The 17,852-nt window shown below is 35.9% G+C and overlaps 1 protein-coding gene across 1 annotated transcript; it reads right to left on the bottom strand.

Annotated features, from left to right (window-relative positions):
* Window positions 1–1,837: 1,837 nt before the first annotated feature.
* LOC133608061 (vacuolar protein sorting-associated protein 26B-like) lies at window positions 1,838–17,347 on the bottom strand. The gene is made up of 6 exons (XM_061963228.2): window positions 16,956–17,347; window positions 12,617–12,773; window positions 10,312–10,476; window positions 10,057–10,232; window positions 4,065–4,207; window positions 1,838–3,966 (listed from the first exon to the last, which is right to left on the bottom strand). Exons 1-6 carry the CDS (start codon window positions 17,176–17,178, stop codon window positions 3,841–3,843), a joined length of 990 nt encoding a protein of 329 aa, XP_061819212.1. The 5' UTR covers window positions 17,179–17,347; the 3' UTR covers window positions 1,838–3,840.
* Between the last annotated feature and the right edge of the window lie 505 nt (window positions 17,348–17,852).

The following is a 17,852-nucleotide window of genomic DNA, read 5'->3' on the forward strand; positions in this document are numbered from 1 at the left end:
ACATCCATCCATCCATCCATTTCCTACCGCTTATTCCCTTTGGGGTCGCGGGGGGCGCTGGAGCCTATCTCAGCTACAATATCAAGGTAATTATATTACACCAAAAATATGTACTTATTCTAATTTGATGTATGAAATAAATATTTGAGTCTTTTACATTTCTTAATGATAATATACTGTATTTGTAATTAGCATTTGTAAGTTTTCACTATATATTTTTATATACTATTAGTTAATACATGTTTTAATTATAAAGTTAATTCAACTTTTGTTGTATAATTTACATACCGTAAATGTTTTCACAATGTCAAACTATAATAAAAGTATTGTCATGTAATCAACACAGATATTTACTCCCCTTTTTATTCAAAGTACACCAGAATACAAAATGATCTGCGTCGGCCGTTATAAGACACGACAATAACACGTCATCATATCAAAACAACACAAAGAAGACAGGGCAGCATTGACTGTACATTGTTCATTAATAGCAAGGGTGTCCAAAGTGAGGCCCGTATAAAAAAATAATTCATTATATATATATATATATATATATATATATATATATATATATATATATATATATATATATATATATATATACACACACACACACACACACATATATGTATACATACATATATGTGTATATATATATACACACATATATATGAATATATATATATATACATACGTATATATTAATATATATATATATACGTACGTATATATTAATACATTAATACATATGTATATATACAGTATATACATATATATTCATATATATATACATATATATATTCATATATATACGTATATATATATTCATATATATACTTATATATATTCATATATATTTATATACATACATATATTTATATACATATCTACACACATATTTATATGTATGTATACATATATATATATATATATATATATATATATATATATATATATATATATATATATATATATATACGTATATATATGTATGTGTGGGGAAAAAATCACAAGACTACTTCATCTCTTTTTTTCCCCACACATACATATATTGCGCTCTACCACGGTATCGAGCACTATTTTTTGGATAATCTATTTAAGACATATATATACGTATATACATATATACACACATACATATATATACAGATATACATAGACACACACACATATACATATATATATACATACATGTGTGTATATATATATATATACATACATATGTGTATATATATATACATATGTATATATATATATAGACACACATATACACATTTATATACACACACATAAATATATATATATATATACATATGTATATATACGTTAATATACATGTGTATATATATATACATATGTATATATATATACACACATGTATACAGATATATATATTTATATATACACACACACATATATATACACACACACGTATATGTATATATTTGTGTATATATATACAGTATATATATGTGTGTGTGTGTGTGTATATACACACATTTACATATATACACATTTACATATATATGTATATAAACAAACATATATGTATGTATGTGTATATGTATGTGTATCTATATATATATATATATACACACACACATATATGTAAATATGTATGTATACACATGTATGTAAATATATATATATATATATACACATATACATACATATATATTATATATACACACACACACATATATATGTAAATATGTATATATATATATATATATATATACACATATATGTAAATATGTGTATATGTAAATATGTATATATATATATATATATATATATATATATATATATATATACATATATACATATATGTGTAGATAGATAGATAGTTAGTTATGCTTCTGTTTTTTCACCAAAGCTAAACATTGGATGTTGTGATCTAGCACATGTTGACATGCATTGGATTGATTTAAACATATTTAATGCACAAAATGTATCCAAGTGGCCTTCTTACAATTTTGGACGCCCCTGTTTTATCGTGAATATTTTAATATATTCATTTTGTTACTGTCTTTAGATAAGTTCATCTTTTTACAAACTGGACTAAACAGGCTTCTGTTTGCAACAAAGCTGGCAAATACTGTATTATTCATTCAACCAAATATATACAAATATCTGAAACTTGCCTGGGATTTACCATGACAAAACAAGCAATATCAACAAGTGTGGTAGGATCAGCACTAGAACACAGTGCTGTGGTTTAAGGTTAAAGAAGCCCTTTTATTGACTTGAAGCGTGGACGTGAGACACCGACAAATGAGAAATGACTAAATTTTATTAGTTGTTCCCTGATATTGCACCAAATCTTGTTGGCAGTCAATTACGAGGCACACTGCAGACTAAACAAGGTCGAGGTAGCACTCAAGAGACTCTAACCCTTTAAAAGTGTCAACAATAGGGGTGGGTGGATCCATCCAAATTAAAGGGCCAAAAAAAAATTATAAATCAAAAGTCTAAAAATAGTCAAGTATTGGTTATCCGTATCGCACTGTACAGTGGGGCCTCGGTTTTCGTTTGATTCACTTTTTTAACAAACATTTTCAACTAAGGTTTTGTAAGCCATCGCAGTATCATAACATCCATATACGTATATCCGCTGGATGTCATACATTTACAGTATCACCCAGCCCTGCAGTACGATGCAATCAAGGTTTTGTAATGGACAGCTTGAGACAAAATTCAATCACCTAACTGCACGGGTGTCCCATTATACAACTCTTTCACTTCAGACACAGACATTCAATATTGGCTGATACGATATCAGTATATTTCCTTTAATTATTTTGTGGAGTGGAATGTAATTAGTCAAACAGAACACAGAACAAAGGCAGGGATGAAAAACACAAACCTATTTATTATTAGCCAGCTACAACGGACTTATGCTGTTTTTAAGTTTTAGTGGAGTGGTAATTGTGGCCACAATAAGCTCATGACACAGACAGTCGAATGATGCGTACACGTTTGTTACTGGATACATTCCAATACGCAATTGCCTTGGAAACTTAAGTAATATGCAACTACATTTATTTGATACTAGTCTATAGTGAAAAATGTGCTGTATTAGACTACAATATTGTGCCATTATGGACACATTATGTATGTCTAGCCTGTGTGCTATTGTGTGCTTAGCTGTTGTGTAGCTGCTCGCTCTTAGTAGCCTACAGCTTACAATTCTTACCTTTTATAAATGACTTGACTAAAATACAAAAAAAGACCACCCTTGTGTGTTTATTGGAGGACATTTAGAAGTCAACAGTCTGTCCAGCTTTGCACATATAAACACACTGCAGGACTGCTTGTATCGGACTGTTTTGATGCAAGCCAATATTGATGTCTTTGCTGATATTGGACCAATATCAATATTGGATCGGGACACCCCTACACCTAACATTATTTAGAACTTAGAAGTCAACCAGAATCACAGAATGTTCCACTTTATATATTCTACTGTTTATGAATTACTTTTTAAAATGTGTTCCGAAGAATAATCCTCAATTTCTTTTGTCTCCACTGGTTATTTTGTGTTCATGTGTTGTAGAAGCAGGCGTAATCTAGCTGGTCGGAATAATGCACTGAACACATCTGACCGCCTTAAAAATAAATACTCTAAATATGTCATTTCTGGTGGAATGTATGAAAATACTTCAAGCATCTTAAGCACAATCACTCCTTTCATTTTCTCTTGAAATAAAATTATATAATTCTGAGCACAGACCTCGCTATTAGGTGACGCACGCACGCACGCACACATGCACTGCAAAGAAGTGCCGCATGTTCTCTCTCCACACATAGAAATGATATGCGCATTCATAACTTTTGGATTTAGCTGTCTCCTTCATCGCCGCGGTTCTCTGGTTTGGAGGAGCCCTCGAAGCGCTGAGAGGCGATGGCTGCTTGATGAGACATACTCTTCCTCGCGACGTCACCTTTCCTCCACAACGTGATCTCCTGCAACAACAGGAAGTGCTTTAGGTCTACAATCCTGGTTTCTGTGACAACTGTCTTTTACCCACAATAACCTTAAATAGATCCTTGATACTGCATACCTGCTGTTTGAAGTATCGTCTTTCCTCCTCGTCAATGAGGACCAAGTTGAGGTAGTAGCGCACTGAGAACTTCTTGTTAATGTCCCTCATGGTGGGCGTCATCTCATAGCCTGCTAGGAACAGCCTGATGGGGATGGACTCTCCTGCACAAGAAAATGAGGAATTAGGGAAACAGTGGGAATTTTTAGAACGCGAAATAGAATAGACAAAATGACCTGTATGAGCAAAACATCTTGACGTTAGAATGGTTTGAATCAGTTGATTAAAGTGGTAATAGGAAACATGTAATCAAGTGGTAGTTAATAGGATGGGTAAAATGCTAACAGTTAGCATTAGGGATGTCCGATAATGGCTTTTTGCCGATATCCCGATATTGTCCAACTCTCTAATTACCGATACCGATATATGCAGTCGTGGAATTAACACATTATTATGCCTAATTTGGACAACCAGGTATGGTGAAGATAAGGTACTTTTTAAAAAAAATTAATAAAATAAGATAAATAAATTAAAAACATTTTCTTGAAGAAAAAATAAAGTAGAACAATATAAAAACAGTTACATAGAAACTAGTAATTAATGAAAATGAGTAAAATTAACTGTTAAAAGTTAGTACTATTAGTGGACCAGCAGCACGCACAATCATGTGTGCTGACGGACTGTATCCCTTGCAGACTGTATTGATATATATTGATATATCATTTGGAACCAGAATATTAATAACAGAAAGAAACAACCCTTTTGTGCGAATGAGTGTAAATGGGGGAGGAAGGTTTTTTGGGTTGGTGCACTAATTGTAAGTGTATCTTGTGTTTTTTATGTTGATTTAATAAAAACAAAAACAAAAAAAACCACAAAAAAAACGATACCGATAATTAAAAAAACGATACCGATAATTTCCGATACTACATTTTAACGCATTTATTGGCCGATAATATCAGCCTGCCGATATTATCGGACATCCCTAGTTACCATGCTATCACGAAACCGCTAAGTGCAGACAATGCTTTAGCAGTTTTATAGTGTGCTTACGTTGTGCTATGTAGGTTTAAACTATTTCAAATGATGAAAGCGCTAACAGTCACCATGCTACCACCGAGCAAGATACCATTAAGTACCGACAGTTCTATAGTGTGCTTGTATCATGCTATGAATGTTTAAAGGAGGCCTATTTAACTGGCGCCTGCCAAAGCTTTTCATTTGGCCCGCCGAATATCACCCAAATAGGCTTGATAAAACCATAAAAACTAGGGTTGATCATGTATGCAGTACTCCCGTCATCCTGCAGGGGGCAACAGCGAGACATACAGTTTTGGTCAAAAGTTTACATACACTTGTAAAGAACATAATGTCATGGCTGTCTTGAGTTTCCAATAATTTCTACAAATCTTATTTTTTGGTGATAGAGTAATTGGAGCACATACTTGTTGGTCACCAAAAACATTCATGAAGTTTGGTTCTTTTATGAATTTGTTATGGGTCTACTGAAAATGTGACATCACATGGACATAGATAACACCTTCTGGAGGAAAGTTCTGTGGTCAGATGAAACAAAAATTGAGCTGTTTGGCCACAATACCCAGCAATATGTTTGGAGGAGAAAAGGTGAGGCCTTTAATCCCAGGAACACCATACCTACCGTCAAGCATGGTGGTGGGGTGGTAGTATTATGCTCTGGGCCGGTTTTGCTGTAAATGGAACTGGTGCTTTACAGACAGTAAATGAGACAATGAAAAAGGAGGATTACCTCCAAATTCTTCAGGACAACCTAAAATCATCAGCCCGCAGGTCTGGTCTTGGGCGCAGTTGGGTGTTCCAACAGGACAATGACCCCAAACATACGTCAAAAGTGGTAAAGGAATGGCTAAATCAGGCTAGAATGAAGGTTTTAGAATGGCCTTCCCAAAGTCCTGACTTAAACGTGTGGACAATGCTGAAGAAACAAGTCCATGTCAGAAAACCAACACATTAAGCTGAACTGCACCAATTTTGTCAAGAGGAGTGGTCAAAATTTCAACCAGAAGCTTGTGGATGGCTACCAAAAGCGCCTTAATGCAGTAAAACTTGCCAAGGGACATGTAACCAAATATTAACATTGCATTGATTTAACATTACATCATAACATGTAAGTTTAAACCATGTCCAATGATGTCCATGTCTGTATTTGCTTTACATTATATCATGCCACGTAAGTTTAAACCATTTAAAATTATGAAAATGGCAAAATGCTAACAGCTAGCATGCTACCATCTAGCAGGATAGCATTTAGCACCAAAATGGCACATCAAGTCGACAGTGACTTTACATTACATCATGCCATGTAAGTTTAAACCATTTAGAATTATGAAAATGACTAAATGCTATCATTTAGCATGCTACCGCCTACAGCAGCAAGATATCATTAAGTACCGAAAGTTTCTATAGTGTGCTTACATGATGCTTAGTAAGTTTAAACCATTTCAAATGATGAAAACGGCAAAATATTAACATTTAGCATGCTACCACTTAACAGGATCGCACATCGTGCTAAAAGTACAACACCAGTTTTGTATAATTTTACATTACATCCTGCATGCCAGGTAGGTTTAAACCATTCAAAATGATGAAAATGGCAAAAATGCTAAGAGCTAGCATGCTATCACCTAACAGGATAGCACTTAGCAACAAAAGTGTGCATCAAGTCTATGGTGACATTACATTACATCATGCCATGTAGGTTTACTTTAAACCAGTGCCTCTCAATATTTTCTGTTACGGCCTCCCTAGGAAAAACAAAATATTTTGCCCCCCCCCCCCCACTCTCCATCGTGACTATAAATAGTAAAAATTTGTCAATAAAATTGTTATAAATATACCTCTGCGTAACACGGTCAGTGTATTAACATTAAAGGAAACAACTTTCTTCGTCTCCCACCGTGGTTACAGTGAAGCCAACTGCTACGTACGCTTCATAATATTCTGGTACGGCAAAAAAAGCCAGTTCCCGGAGGTTATGTTGTTGTATTTTGACTTAAAGTTGTTGTTTTGTGACTTTATGTTGTTGTATTTGGGCGTTTGTGTTTGTTGTGACTTTTGCAATCGTGCTGGAGGTTGTTGTGTTGTGGCTTTGTGTTGTTGTGTTGTGGCGCTTGTTGTAACTGTTCTCGGCCACCGTAGCTGTTTATTAAAATGAGAGTAGTAGCAGGTCAAACCACTGCTCATTTAACCTGAAAATAATTTATTATGTAAACCTACTGTTAATTCAACCTGAAGAGATGTAGGTTGCACTTGATTGTTGGTAATAATATTGTATTATTTTTAGAGCTGTCAAGTGATTATTTTTTAATCAGATTAATCACACTCTTGAATTGTGAACAATCATGATAAATTACAGGTTATGATTTGCTTGCATAAATAAAGTTTGCTTAAGAAAATACACCAATATTTGGATACAAATGCCATTTATAGTCAGAGGTCATACAGGAACGTTTTTAAAAATGTCTTACTGAACTGCTCCAAACTTGGTGACAGTAAGTATAGTAAGAATTAAGTGCACATGTTAAAGTATTTGCAATAATATAGCAAACAAAACACAGATGTATATTAGGAGATATTGGCATAAACACACAAATAAAAACGTAACTTAATGCACCATTTAAATATGCATTTACTCTTTGTTTTAAACAACTGGTTAAACTAAACAAGCGTATCTACCTTTTCAGATGACCGTGGCGATCTCTCTTTTTTTTTTTTATACAATACTGCCCCAGCTCGTAGTGATTACTTACAGATGTCCAACGTCCTCCAGTAAGCAAACTAAATTCACATTCAGCAAATAGTTGCAACTTGGTATTTGTGTAATACACTTTGTTTATCCTTGCTGTAATTGTGCCTCTCCAAGGTTTTGTCCGACAGATCAGCTGTAGATGAATGGCATCTTGTTGCAGCCCTTGGTCGTCATGGATGTTAAGTGGCTTACAGGTGGTGGCTGTCTATTTTGCAAAGGCATTGTTTAACTATTCTGTGGTACTTTTGTTGACAACATTGACGCGGGTAAACTCTTCCACCGTTGTTTGTCGTCCTCTGCTTGTTGTCCATGTCGCATTCATGATAGTGGCGCTATCCTCCAGTACATGTTTTGCTTTAAGATGCTATTTTAAACTTGATGTGCGCCGGTGATAAGAACGTTTGTCACTGCAATACCAACAAGTTACGTCAGTTTTATCCAAAGTTCTGTTTTAAAGTGAAATTGGCCGTCTCTCATCATGATCACAGTTTAAGCCTTAACCGGGTTTTGATTAATCTTCATTTATCTATGACAGTGGTTCTGAACCTGGGTTCGATCGAACCCTATTGGTTCGGTGAGTCGGCCTCAGGGGTTCGGGGGAGCCTCCGCCGCGGAGGTCAAGACACACCTGACTCATCGTGTAAATAAAAACTTCTCCCTAGCGACGTATTATAGATACCCCCAAACAATGTTCCCTCTAATTTTCCATATGCGTGAGCAAACGTAAAAACTCCTTGAGCATTCAGTGGAGCACATGTGAGCGACATCAGAAGAGCACATGGACTGTGGTTCACACCAGCAGCACACCTGTCCCAAACCTGACTAAATAACAAGTTAAATGTTTTATTATTATAATCAAATGACAGCAGTCATTTCCATGAGATTATTTTCTAATATAAGTGTTTTGGCCCACTTACAATGACAATAACAAAAAATATTGTTTTTCATGAGCTGTGTACTAGTATTGTATGTCTGGGTGGGGTTCCTGCTGTGGAAATAATTTGTACCCCTTTCAGATATCGCATTTAGTTCCCACTAAAACATTCACATGTTGCACAATGAGATGTAAACATGGGATCATGTGTACATTCCTGTAACTTTGTGTTTGTAAAATATATATTTATTAGTATTTCTTTAAAATAATAACATCATTTCATGATTAATATTTATAAATTAAGATTAAATTAAAGAAAAAAATATTTTATTTTTCACTAAAGAAGGGTTCGGTGAATGCGCATATGAAACTGGTGGGGTTCGGTACCTCCAACAAGGTTAAGAACCACTGATCTATAACAAGATCATTCTTTTAAATTACTCGCATGTGTTAACGTTGACAGCCCTAATTATTTTATGTTGAAAAAAAAAACACAGCAAATGTAGCAGGTACTGTTAAAATGTTGATTACTGTACTTTTATTGAAAATGTCTTGAATATTGAGAATGTGAGCAGAAACTTTTTTTTCTTGTTAATTCAACCTAAAGTGTTGGTTGCACTGTTCGCAAATAAAATGTGAATGCATTGACCATTAATTGTTGTTTACTTGTTTGTGTACATAATACATTACTTCACCTGCAGGGTCCAGTACCCAGTATTTATTTCACACTGGTTGAATTTTATTTGCTAAAAAGTTACTGAATAGATTTCAACCCACTGAATAGTTTCGAATCTTAACGTTCTCAACGAACTAATATTTTCCCTAAATCATATTGTCAAACCTTAAATTATGATTGGAATTGAATTGTTCAAACGGAAGTTTACACCCCTAAAACTTAGTGCAAAGTGCAACAGTTATATAAAGATGTTACATTACATCATGCAATGTTGGTTTAAATCATCTAAAATGCTAAAAGTTAGCACGTTGTCACCTAACAGAATAGCACTTGTGCCAAAAGTACTACAACAGTTCAGTCGTGATTTTACATCAGGCCATGTGAATACATGAAAGTTGACATACAGTAAGTAAAAATGCTAACAGTTTACATGCTAGCACCTAACAATATCGCACTTAGTAGAGCGATTGCTAAATGTCCTGAATGAGTTTACATTGGAAGGGTTTAAATCGGGTGATAAATGTCAAAATACATAGTAAGAAATCTTAAAATCCAAGGGAATCTGTAAAATGTAAACTTTCTGGAAAAAAAAGAATTTTTGGGCAATGCAAACTTGTCTAAAAATCCTGAATGAGCTTATTGTTATTAGCCAATGCAGTGAAGTACTTTCAAATACCTCTGACAGGTGCGCCGTCCATGATTTCATACTTGGCTATGGTGTCGTTCTCGTGGTAGACGTTGGGCCCAGTGCCAGTTGTTTCCCGCTTGATGATGTCAATCTCCATGTGTTTGATTTTTATCCTCACCAGCAAAAAGTAAATCTTTCCAACAATTACATCTTTTATGTGATACCTGACAACAAATGGTAAGATTATTCTTAAAAAACTTTTTTTTTTTTTTTTTACAGGCAAACTATCAAAGACAAACTCACTTGGATTTATTATACTCAAACTCGATGTGTAGACAATCCTCGATCCCAACTTCCATTTTGATGGAGGAGTTGATGTCAGGGTAGGTGCTGAGTGTATGAACCACAATATCCATCTCTTTGCTGATGTCACTCAACCTGCGGTTTACTGTGGCTCTCAGGAAGTATCTGGAATCCAAAGTAAAAGTAATCTAGCACGGCTAGGACACAGACACTAATCAGCCATTTTATGTCGACAAATGCAGTCAATCATGGATGTCGACATCAACATAAGCAGGCAATTTTTCGTAATAAGAGCCAAGACTTGATGAGCTGGTCGATATGAATAAGTTCCAAAGTATCAAAACTGTATTCTTTTAACCTGACTTTGTTCTTGCAGACGAGGGTCAAACCAAAAGATAGAAAATAAACAAATAAATACTTAAATGTTCCATTAACTCATTAAAATTGGAATTAAATACATAAGTAGGATTCTAACCATCAGTTATTTATCAATGTAAAAGTACATTCATCATTTAATTAATTATTCAATCATTTAAATACTGATTAGTTTATTTCACAATTAAATTAATTATATAATGCATTACTTCATTATTTAAGGGACCGGTGTGTCAGCGTTTCATCTATTCCCCATTGTGGGATAATTAAAGTCTATCCTGTCCTATATTTTGTATATTGTGTGCCCCGCCTTCCGCCCGAATGCAGCTGAGATAGGCTCCAGCACCCCCGCAACCCCAAAAGGGACAAACAGTAGAAAATGGATGGATGGATTTGTTTAATTATTTTATTTTATCTGTCAAATCCAGCCACCAATGTGAGCGGGGCTAACAGGAATCATTAATGCTTAAATAATTAATGAAATCAATAATTAATTCAAGGATTAAACAATTAAATATTGAAAAAAAATAATAGTTAATTAATTAAATGTACCTTAAATTTTACAACATATGTATTTATTTAATCCCAATTATAATTAATGAAAACTTTAAGTAATTATTCAATGATTACTTTGAACAACACGTTCATTTGATTCCAATTATAGTTAATGACGAATTTAAGTCAATGGATTGGTAAATGGATTATACTTGTATAGCGTTTTTCTTTCTACCTTCAAGGTACTCAAAGCGCTTTGACACCATTTCCACATTCACCCGTTCATACACACATTCACACACTGATTGTGGGAGCTGACATACAAGGCCCTAACCACGACCCAAGGGTGAAGTGTCTTGCCCAAGGACAAGGCGGACTTGACTAGGATAGCAAAAGCTGGGATCGAACCTGGAAGTCTTGCACGGGCGCTCTACCACCCGAGCCACGCTGTCCCTTAATTATTCAAAGATGTATTTACTTAATTTTGTCCCATTCGATATTATATAAGTACTGCTTACTGCCAGGGATGCCAGCACCCTTTGAGGAAAAAAAAGAGGAACATTTCTATCAGCACAAAGTGAGTTGAATCAGAGCAAACGCAAACAAAAATTCTGATTCAAAAATATTTTGTATAATAATGTTGTTTTCTGATTAAATTAGTAAGTGTGTTTATTCTCCCAGTCGAGACCAATACAGTAGTTCAGTCACAAAAACATTCTGTGCCCGCCTATGAGTCTGCATCCAGGGCAGGAATACTGTTGAGCTGCATTGAGACTAAAGTCTGTCATTATAGTTGCTGTTCCTTCTCAACGTTGTTTTCTAACTTCTATGCAAGTGTTAAACACATTTCTTTCTTTATTTTTTCTGGGCTGCACATCCAGCTGTGTAAGGGGGAAGAGGCACAAAGCTGATTGGACATTAATTACTTTGGGACACGCACACAAACACATTTAAACGTACACAAACACATACGCATTCACAGACACATGCAGGTTCACGGTCAATGAAGGGGGATTGTTCCGTGCTTGTTGCTTCCCTACTGTTTACTACTGTGGTAAATTCTAACAGACATGTCCACATGTTTGATCAAATAAATATATGCTAACAGCGGATCGCTGTGATCAAACTAAAATTAATCACGATCACGGTCATATAATCCCTTAGCCCTAGCATGATTTTATGTTACTAAAGCAGTGTTTGAAAAAGCGTATGATTTCACTCACAGGTTTAACAGGACCATAGCAACAACCATTGCATTTGTTTTCAAACCCTTTCATTCCTTAAAAAAAAAACATATTTTGTGTACTTTATATATATATATATTTTTTTACAAAGTATATACAAACATGTGTACTGTATGCAAGAAGGTAGTCAGTCAGATCTGGGGTGACAATAATTGCAACACAATATACAAACTAATGCAAGTGAAGCTCACCGTAATTTGACGTTCTGGCCGGTGTAAGACTCATATGGTTTTTCTACGTGTGTGAACTCAAAATCGAAAGTCTGCGACTGTGTGAGTTCCCCTGGCCTGGCGAGGTCTTTCACCAGAGACACAAATTCATGGTGGTTTCCTCTGTCATAGTAGAGCTCTGGAAGAGACATATTAGTAACATCAGACAGCTGCAGCAGCACATCTTCGTCATGTCTTGAAGAGTTTTTGCACACTTGGGGGTCGCTGGCTTAAATGCTAACATGAATACAAGAGACATCAATGTCTTTCCCCATTGCAAACGTCATACCTCAGTCTAAAGTTGCATAACCCCATTGCGATATACACAGAGGAATATGACAAGGAGGTGTCTACAACAGGAAGTGAACCCGCGTGACGTCACAAACCGGGCGTGAGCATTAAAAACACTCTAAATCCATTACAAATGAAAACAGAATAAGATAAAAAATATTTAAACGCTAAATAATCATTCAACAATAACATGATAACAACGATAACCACGATAATTTGGGTTACAATAACCGTGATGACATTTTCATATCATTATGTCCCTAAACTATAGTAGTAGTGTTGAAACACGTCTTGATTAATATAAGAATAAACTAAATTTTGTGTTACAGTAATAGAACCAAGTTTCTGTACCCTTCCCTATTTGTTATACTAAAAACAAGTTGAATTCAATTACCGGTAGTCAATTAAAAAAATAACTAAATCAATACAACTTGGAAAATTAAAAGTAAATTATTGTTGACGTAATAAAAACAACAAATATGTAGAATAATGAAGTTAATATAAAGTTATTAAAATGTATACATTAAATAGAAACTAATACTTGTTTATTTACATTATATATTCAATTAGAATTGTTCAATATTATTTACGCTTATATTACGGACTTCAGAGACACCCTGCAATATTTGCAACATTTTTCAATAAAGATGGTAAACTTTTTAATTACCAAGAACTTCGCAACCCTTTTAAGATCCCTGTGACTCCCAAACATTTTGCTATTGTATTTGATGCCATTCCATCAGGTGTTGTTATGTTGTACAGGGCTTACTCATTTCCTCTTTCTGCTGTAAAAAATGTGAATGATCCACTTGACACTCCTGTAGGGAAACTTTGTTTTAATCAGGAAAAAAAAACAACAGAAAAATCCGCAACTTATTCCAAAATGATTGTGTGTCTGTCTCCTATGTAATTGCGCTCTGGAATAATGTTGTGAATGACATCTGCTGGGTCAAAACATGGTCTCTTCCTAACAGGTATTTACTTACGAACAAATTCAAAGAGATTTCTTTCAAAATCATTCATGGTTATTACCCTGTAAAGACTGTGATGGTTAGATACAAGAAGGACATTGATGTTACCTGCACCTTGTGTAACATGCATCCAGAGACTGTTTACCACCTGTTTTGGACTTGTGAAAGCACTCGATCACTATGGCAGCGCATCTGTCATTTCATCCTGGACAATATTCATGACAAATTTGTGCTTTGTTTTAAAGATGTGCTATTTGTATTTACACTGTATGAAAACAAAATTGAAAAGGAATTTTACCTTTGCAACCTCATTACACTATTGGCTAAGTTTTATATTCATAAATGTACGTTTCTCAATACCTGACCTGACTCTCGCCAGACCCTTGCAGTTCGCTGAGCTCCACACAAGGGTCTGGGCTCGAAGACATTGCAAACTCCTTCCAGATAGCAAAAAATAATGAACCAATCAGGATCGCCGGGCGGGATTTCATAGATGCGACATAGCGCCGAAGCGACTGTTTGATTCAAACAACAATGTGCTTGCATTGATTCTGCTATTGCAACTGTTTTGTCGAATCTATCGAATATTAATTCTTTAAAAGATGAGCAGAGAACGGTTTTGAAGGCATTTACTGGTGGCAAGGATGTTTTGGCTCTTCTTCCGACCGGGTTTGGATTTCCCAGCGTCGCTCTCATCAGCGTCACGGGTTGATTTTGGCTGTGAGTGGTTGAAGTAGCACGTCATTCAAGATAACGGGCAAGTGGTTTATCCAATCACATACAATTATTTTTTTTTACAAGGCCCCGCCTTCTGAAATACATTTGATTGATTGGTTGAGACTTTTATAAGTAGATTACACAGTACAGTACATATTCCGTACAATTGACCACTAAATGGTAACACCCGAATACGTTTTTCAACTTCTTTAAGTCGGGGTCCACGTTAATCAATTCATGGTATAAATCAGGGGTCACCAACCTTTTTGAAACCAAGAGCTACTTCTTGGGTACTGATTAATTGGGGAATTGGGGGTTAAATCACCAAAAATGATTCCCGGGCGCGGCCACCGCTGCTGCCCACTGCTCCCCTCACCTCCCAGGGGGTGATCAAGGGTGATGGGTCAAATGCAGAGAATAATTTCGCCACACCTAGTGTGTGTGTGACAATCATTGGTACTTTAACTTTAATTTTAATGCGAAGGGCTACCAGTTTCCATCCATCCATTTTCTACCGCGTATTTCCTTTGGGGTCGCGGGGGGCGCTGGAGCCTATCTCAGCTACAATCGTGCGGAAGGCGGGGTACACCCTGGACAAGTCGCCACCTCATCGCAAGGGCTACCAGTTTGATACACACTTAAATAAATTGCCAGAAATATCCAATTTGCTCAATTTACCTTTAACTCTATGTTATTATTAATAATTAATTATATTTATCTTTGTGGAAACACTGATCATGTTAATGATTTCTCACAAAAAATATATATAGAAACAGATAAATATCAATATGCAACACTTTATTTTTATATTTTCTTTAAGTGCACATTTTTCAAATTGAACATTTTCCAATGATCACTTCTAAGACAGTTTTGTGAAATCACAATATCCCATTTTAACTAGCTAGCCACTAACATTTTTTTTAACAAATCATGAATTACTTTGCACCATGTTTGTACAAATAATAACTCATGTAAAATACAAAAGTCAACTCTCAAATTTTTAAATAAATCATGTCACACTTTGAATTGGACACCAAATCTGTTATCAGTTTCCTTGTCAGTTAGTGAAGACCAAGTCTTTAAAATATTTTCTTGGATTTTCAAATTCTATTTGAGTTTTGTCTCTCTTAGAATTAAAAATGTGGAGCAAAGCGATACCAGCTTGCTAGTAAATAAATACAATTTAAAAAATAGAGGCAGCTCACTGGTAATTGCTGCTATTTGAGCTATTTTTAGAACAGGCCAGCGGGCTACTCATCTGGTCCTTACGGGCTACCTGGTGCCCGCGGGAACCGCGTTGGTGACCCCTGGAATAAATATATACTATCAGCATAATACAGCCATAACACAAGTTAATCATCATCAGAGTATATACATTGAATTATTCACATTATTTACAATCCGGGGGGTGGGATGTGGAGGAGGGGGGGGGGGGGGTAGGTTTGTTTGATATCAGCACTTCAGTCATCAACAATAATATCATCTGAGAAATGGACATTGAAACAGTGTAGGTCTGACGTCGTAGGATATATACAGCGAGCAGTGAACACAGTGAGCTCAGAAAGCATAAGAACAAGTATATACATTTGATTATTTACATTTCATTAATTACAATCCGGGGAGGTGGGATGTGATGGGGGGAGGGTGTTAGTCTAGGGTTGAAGTTGCCTGGAGGTGTTCTCCTATTGAGGACTCCCATATCCTTGTGTGGAGCTCAGCGAACGACAAGGGTCTGGCGAGAGTCAGGTTAGTATTTTGTGCCCTCAAAAATGAATTAGAATTCTACTTTAGAACGCTCTCTACCTCCGACAACCAGAAAGCTGTGAAAACTATGATGCTGTGTTCCAAATTTGGATTATTTATGGAACTTGTGTGAGTTTATGGCTTTACATTTTGTTATATATATATATATATTTTGCAAGTTTCTGTACTTGTTTTGATTATTATTTCTTGATTTATATGTAAATGTTGCATATTATAAAAAAATACAAAATTAAAAAAGACACCCTGCAATAGCGCGGCATGACAAGCAGGTTCAAAGGTCAGTGAGAAGACGAGCCAATGGCTGTTTGTTGTGCGAGTCAGCTGACTCGTTAGCTCGTACCCACATCTGTCACGCGACCTGACACTTGTTAAGGACGTACAGCCTAATAAAATAGTACAGCTGGCAATTCTACATATGTTTACTTTTGTCAACATTGCCATTTGAAGTACATAGATGAATAAACAGCGCAGTAAAGTATTAGAAGTGTGAGGTGACTCTGCGAGTGAAGCTAGCTACTGTCGAATGTCGCCTGTCAAGACTTCTATGGCGACACGTCTGCGGGCCGGTGCACACTCACCTATCTGCCCGACAAACTCGATCTTGATCCCGTTGTGCTCCAGCCTCTTTCCCGGATACTTGAGCGTCACGTTGACCTTCCCCGACACCGTTTCCCCGTCGTAGAAAAGGAAATATCTGTCCTTCCTGCCGTCCTCGCTTTTGTGCTCAGCTTTCTTCCTCGTTTCTGCATCGTTCAGAACCACATCGATGTCCGCACTTTGGCCAAATCCAAAAAAGCTCATGGCTGCTGCTGCTTAGTCACGGAAGGGCGGAAAAAAGGCCGCAAAGAACAAGAAAAATAAAAAGGCAAAAGAAAACACGGTGAGTGTAGTTTTTGTGTGTGTCTGTGCAAGGCAAGTAACGTCACAGTTAGCTGACTAGTTCCTACTTTCAACACAGCAACTGCGCATGCGTCCGTGTCACGTGGTATTTCTTTCGCTGTTTTTGTGTGCGCAAGGCAAGTAACGTCGCAGTTAGCTGACAAGTTCCTACTTAAATTTACTTTAAAACGCTTTCTACCTCTAACAACCAAAAAGCTGTGAAAACTACGATGTTGTGCTCCAAATTTTGGATTATTTACGGAACTTGTGTGATGTGAGCCTATGGCTTTACACGTATATATATTTTGCATTCTTCTTTAGTTGCTTTATTGAGTTTACAACCCCCTGGCGCTGTTTTGTACTGTGTCTGTACTTGTTTTGATTATTATTATTTATTTGATTGTATGTAAATGTTGAGTATTATATATAAAAGTTTTGAAAAAAAAAAAAAAAAAAAAAGACACTGACTCGATCAGAGACATCTTATAAGTAGACGCAGCATCGAGCGCAACTGCCTCCTGGCGCTGAATAGACGCGCGGCCGCCATCTTGGAGTGGTGATCCGCTCCACTCAGTGCAATTCATTTGGCAGGAGCA

Source organism: Nerophis lumbriciformis, linkage group LG09 (assembly GCF_033978685.3).
Source record: "Nerophis lumbriciformis linkage group LG09, RoL_Nlum_v2.1, whole genome shotgun sequence".
Classification (NCBI taxonomy): Eukaryota; Metazoa; Chordata; class Actinopteri; order Syngnathiformes; family Syngnathidae; genus Nerophis; species Nerophis lumbriciformis.

What these genes read in the sequence shown, in the direction of transcription:
- LOC133608061 (XM_061963228.2), bottom strand. Translation starts at nt 17,178, where the DNA reads ATGAGCTTTTTTGGATTTGGCCAAAGTGCGGACATCGATGTGGTTCTG. An exon ending in CGAGTTTGTCGGGCAGATAG is followed by an intron (nt 12,774 to 16,955) that starts GTGAGTGTGCAC and finishes TGTCTCTTCCAG; the next exon opens with AGCTCTACTATGACAGAGGA. An exon ending in GACGATACTTCAAACAGCAG is followed by an intron (nt 3,967 to 4,064) that starts GTATGCAGTATC and finishes CTGTTGTTGCAG; the next exon opens with GAGATCACGTTGTGGAGGAA.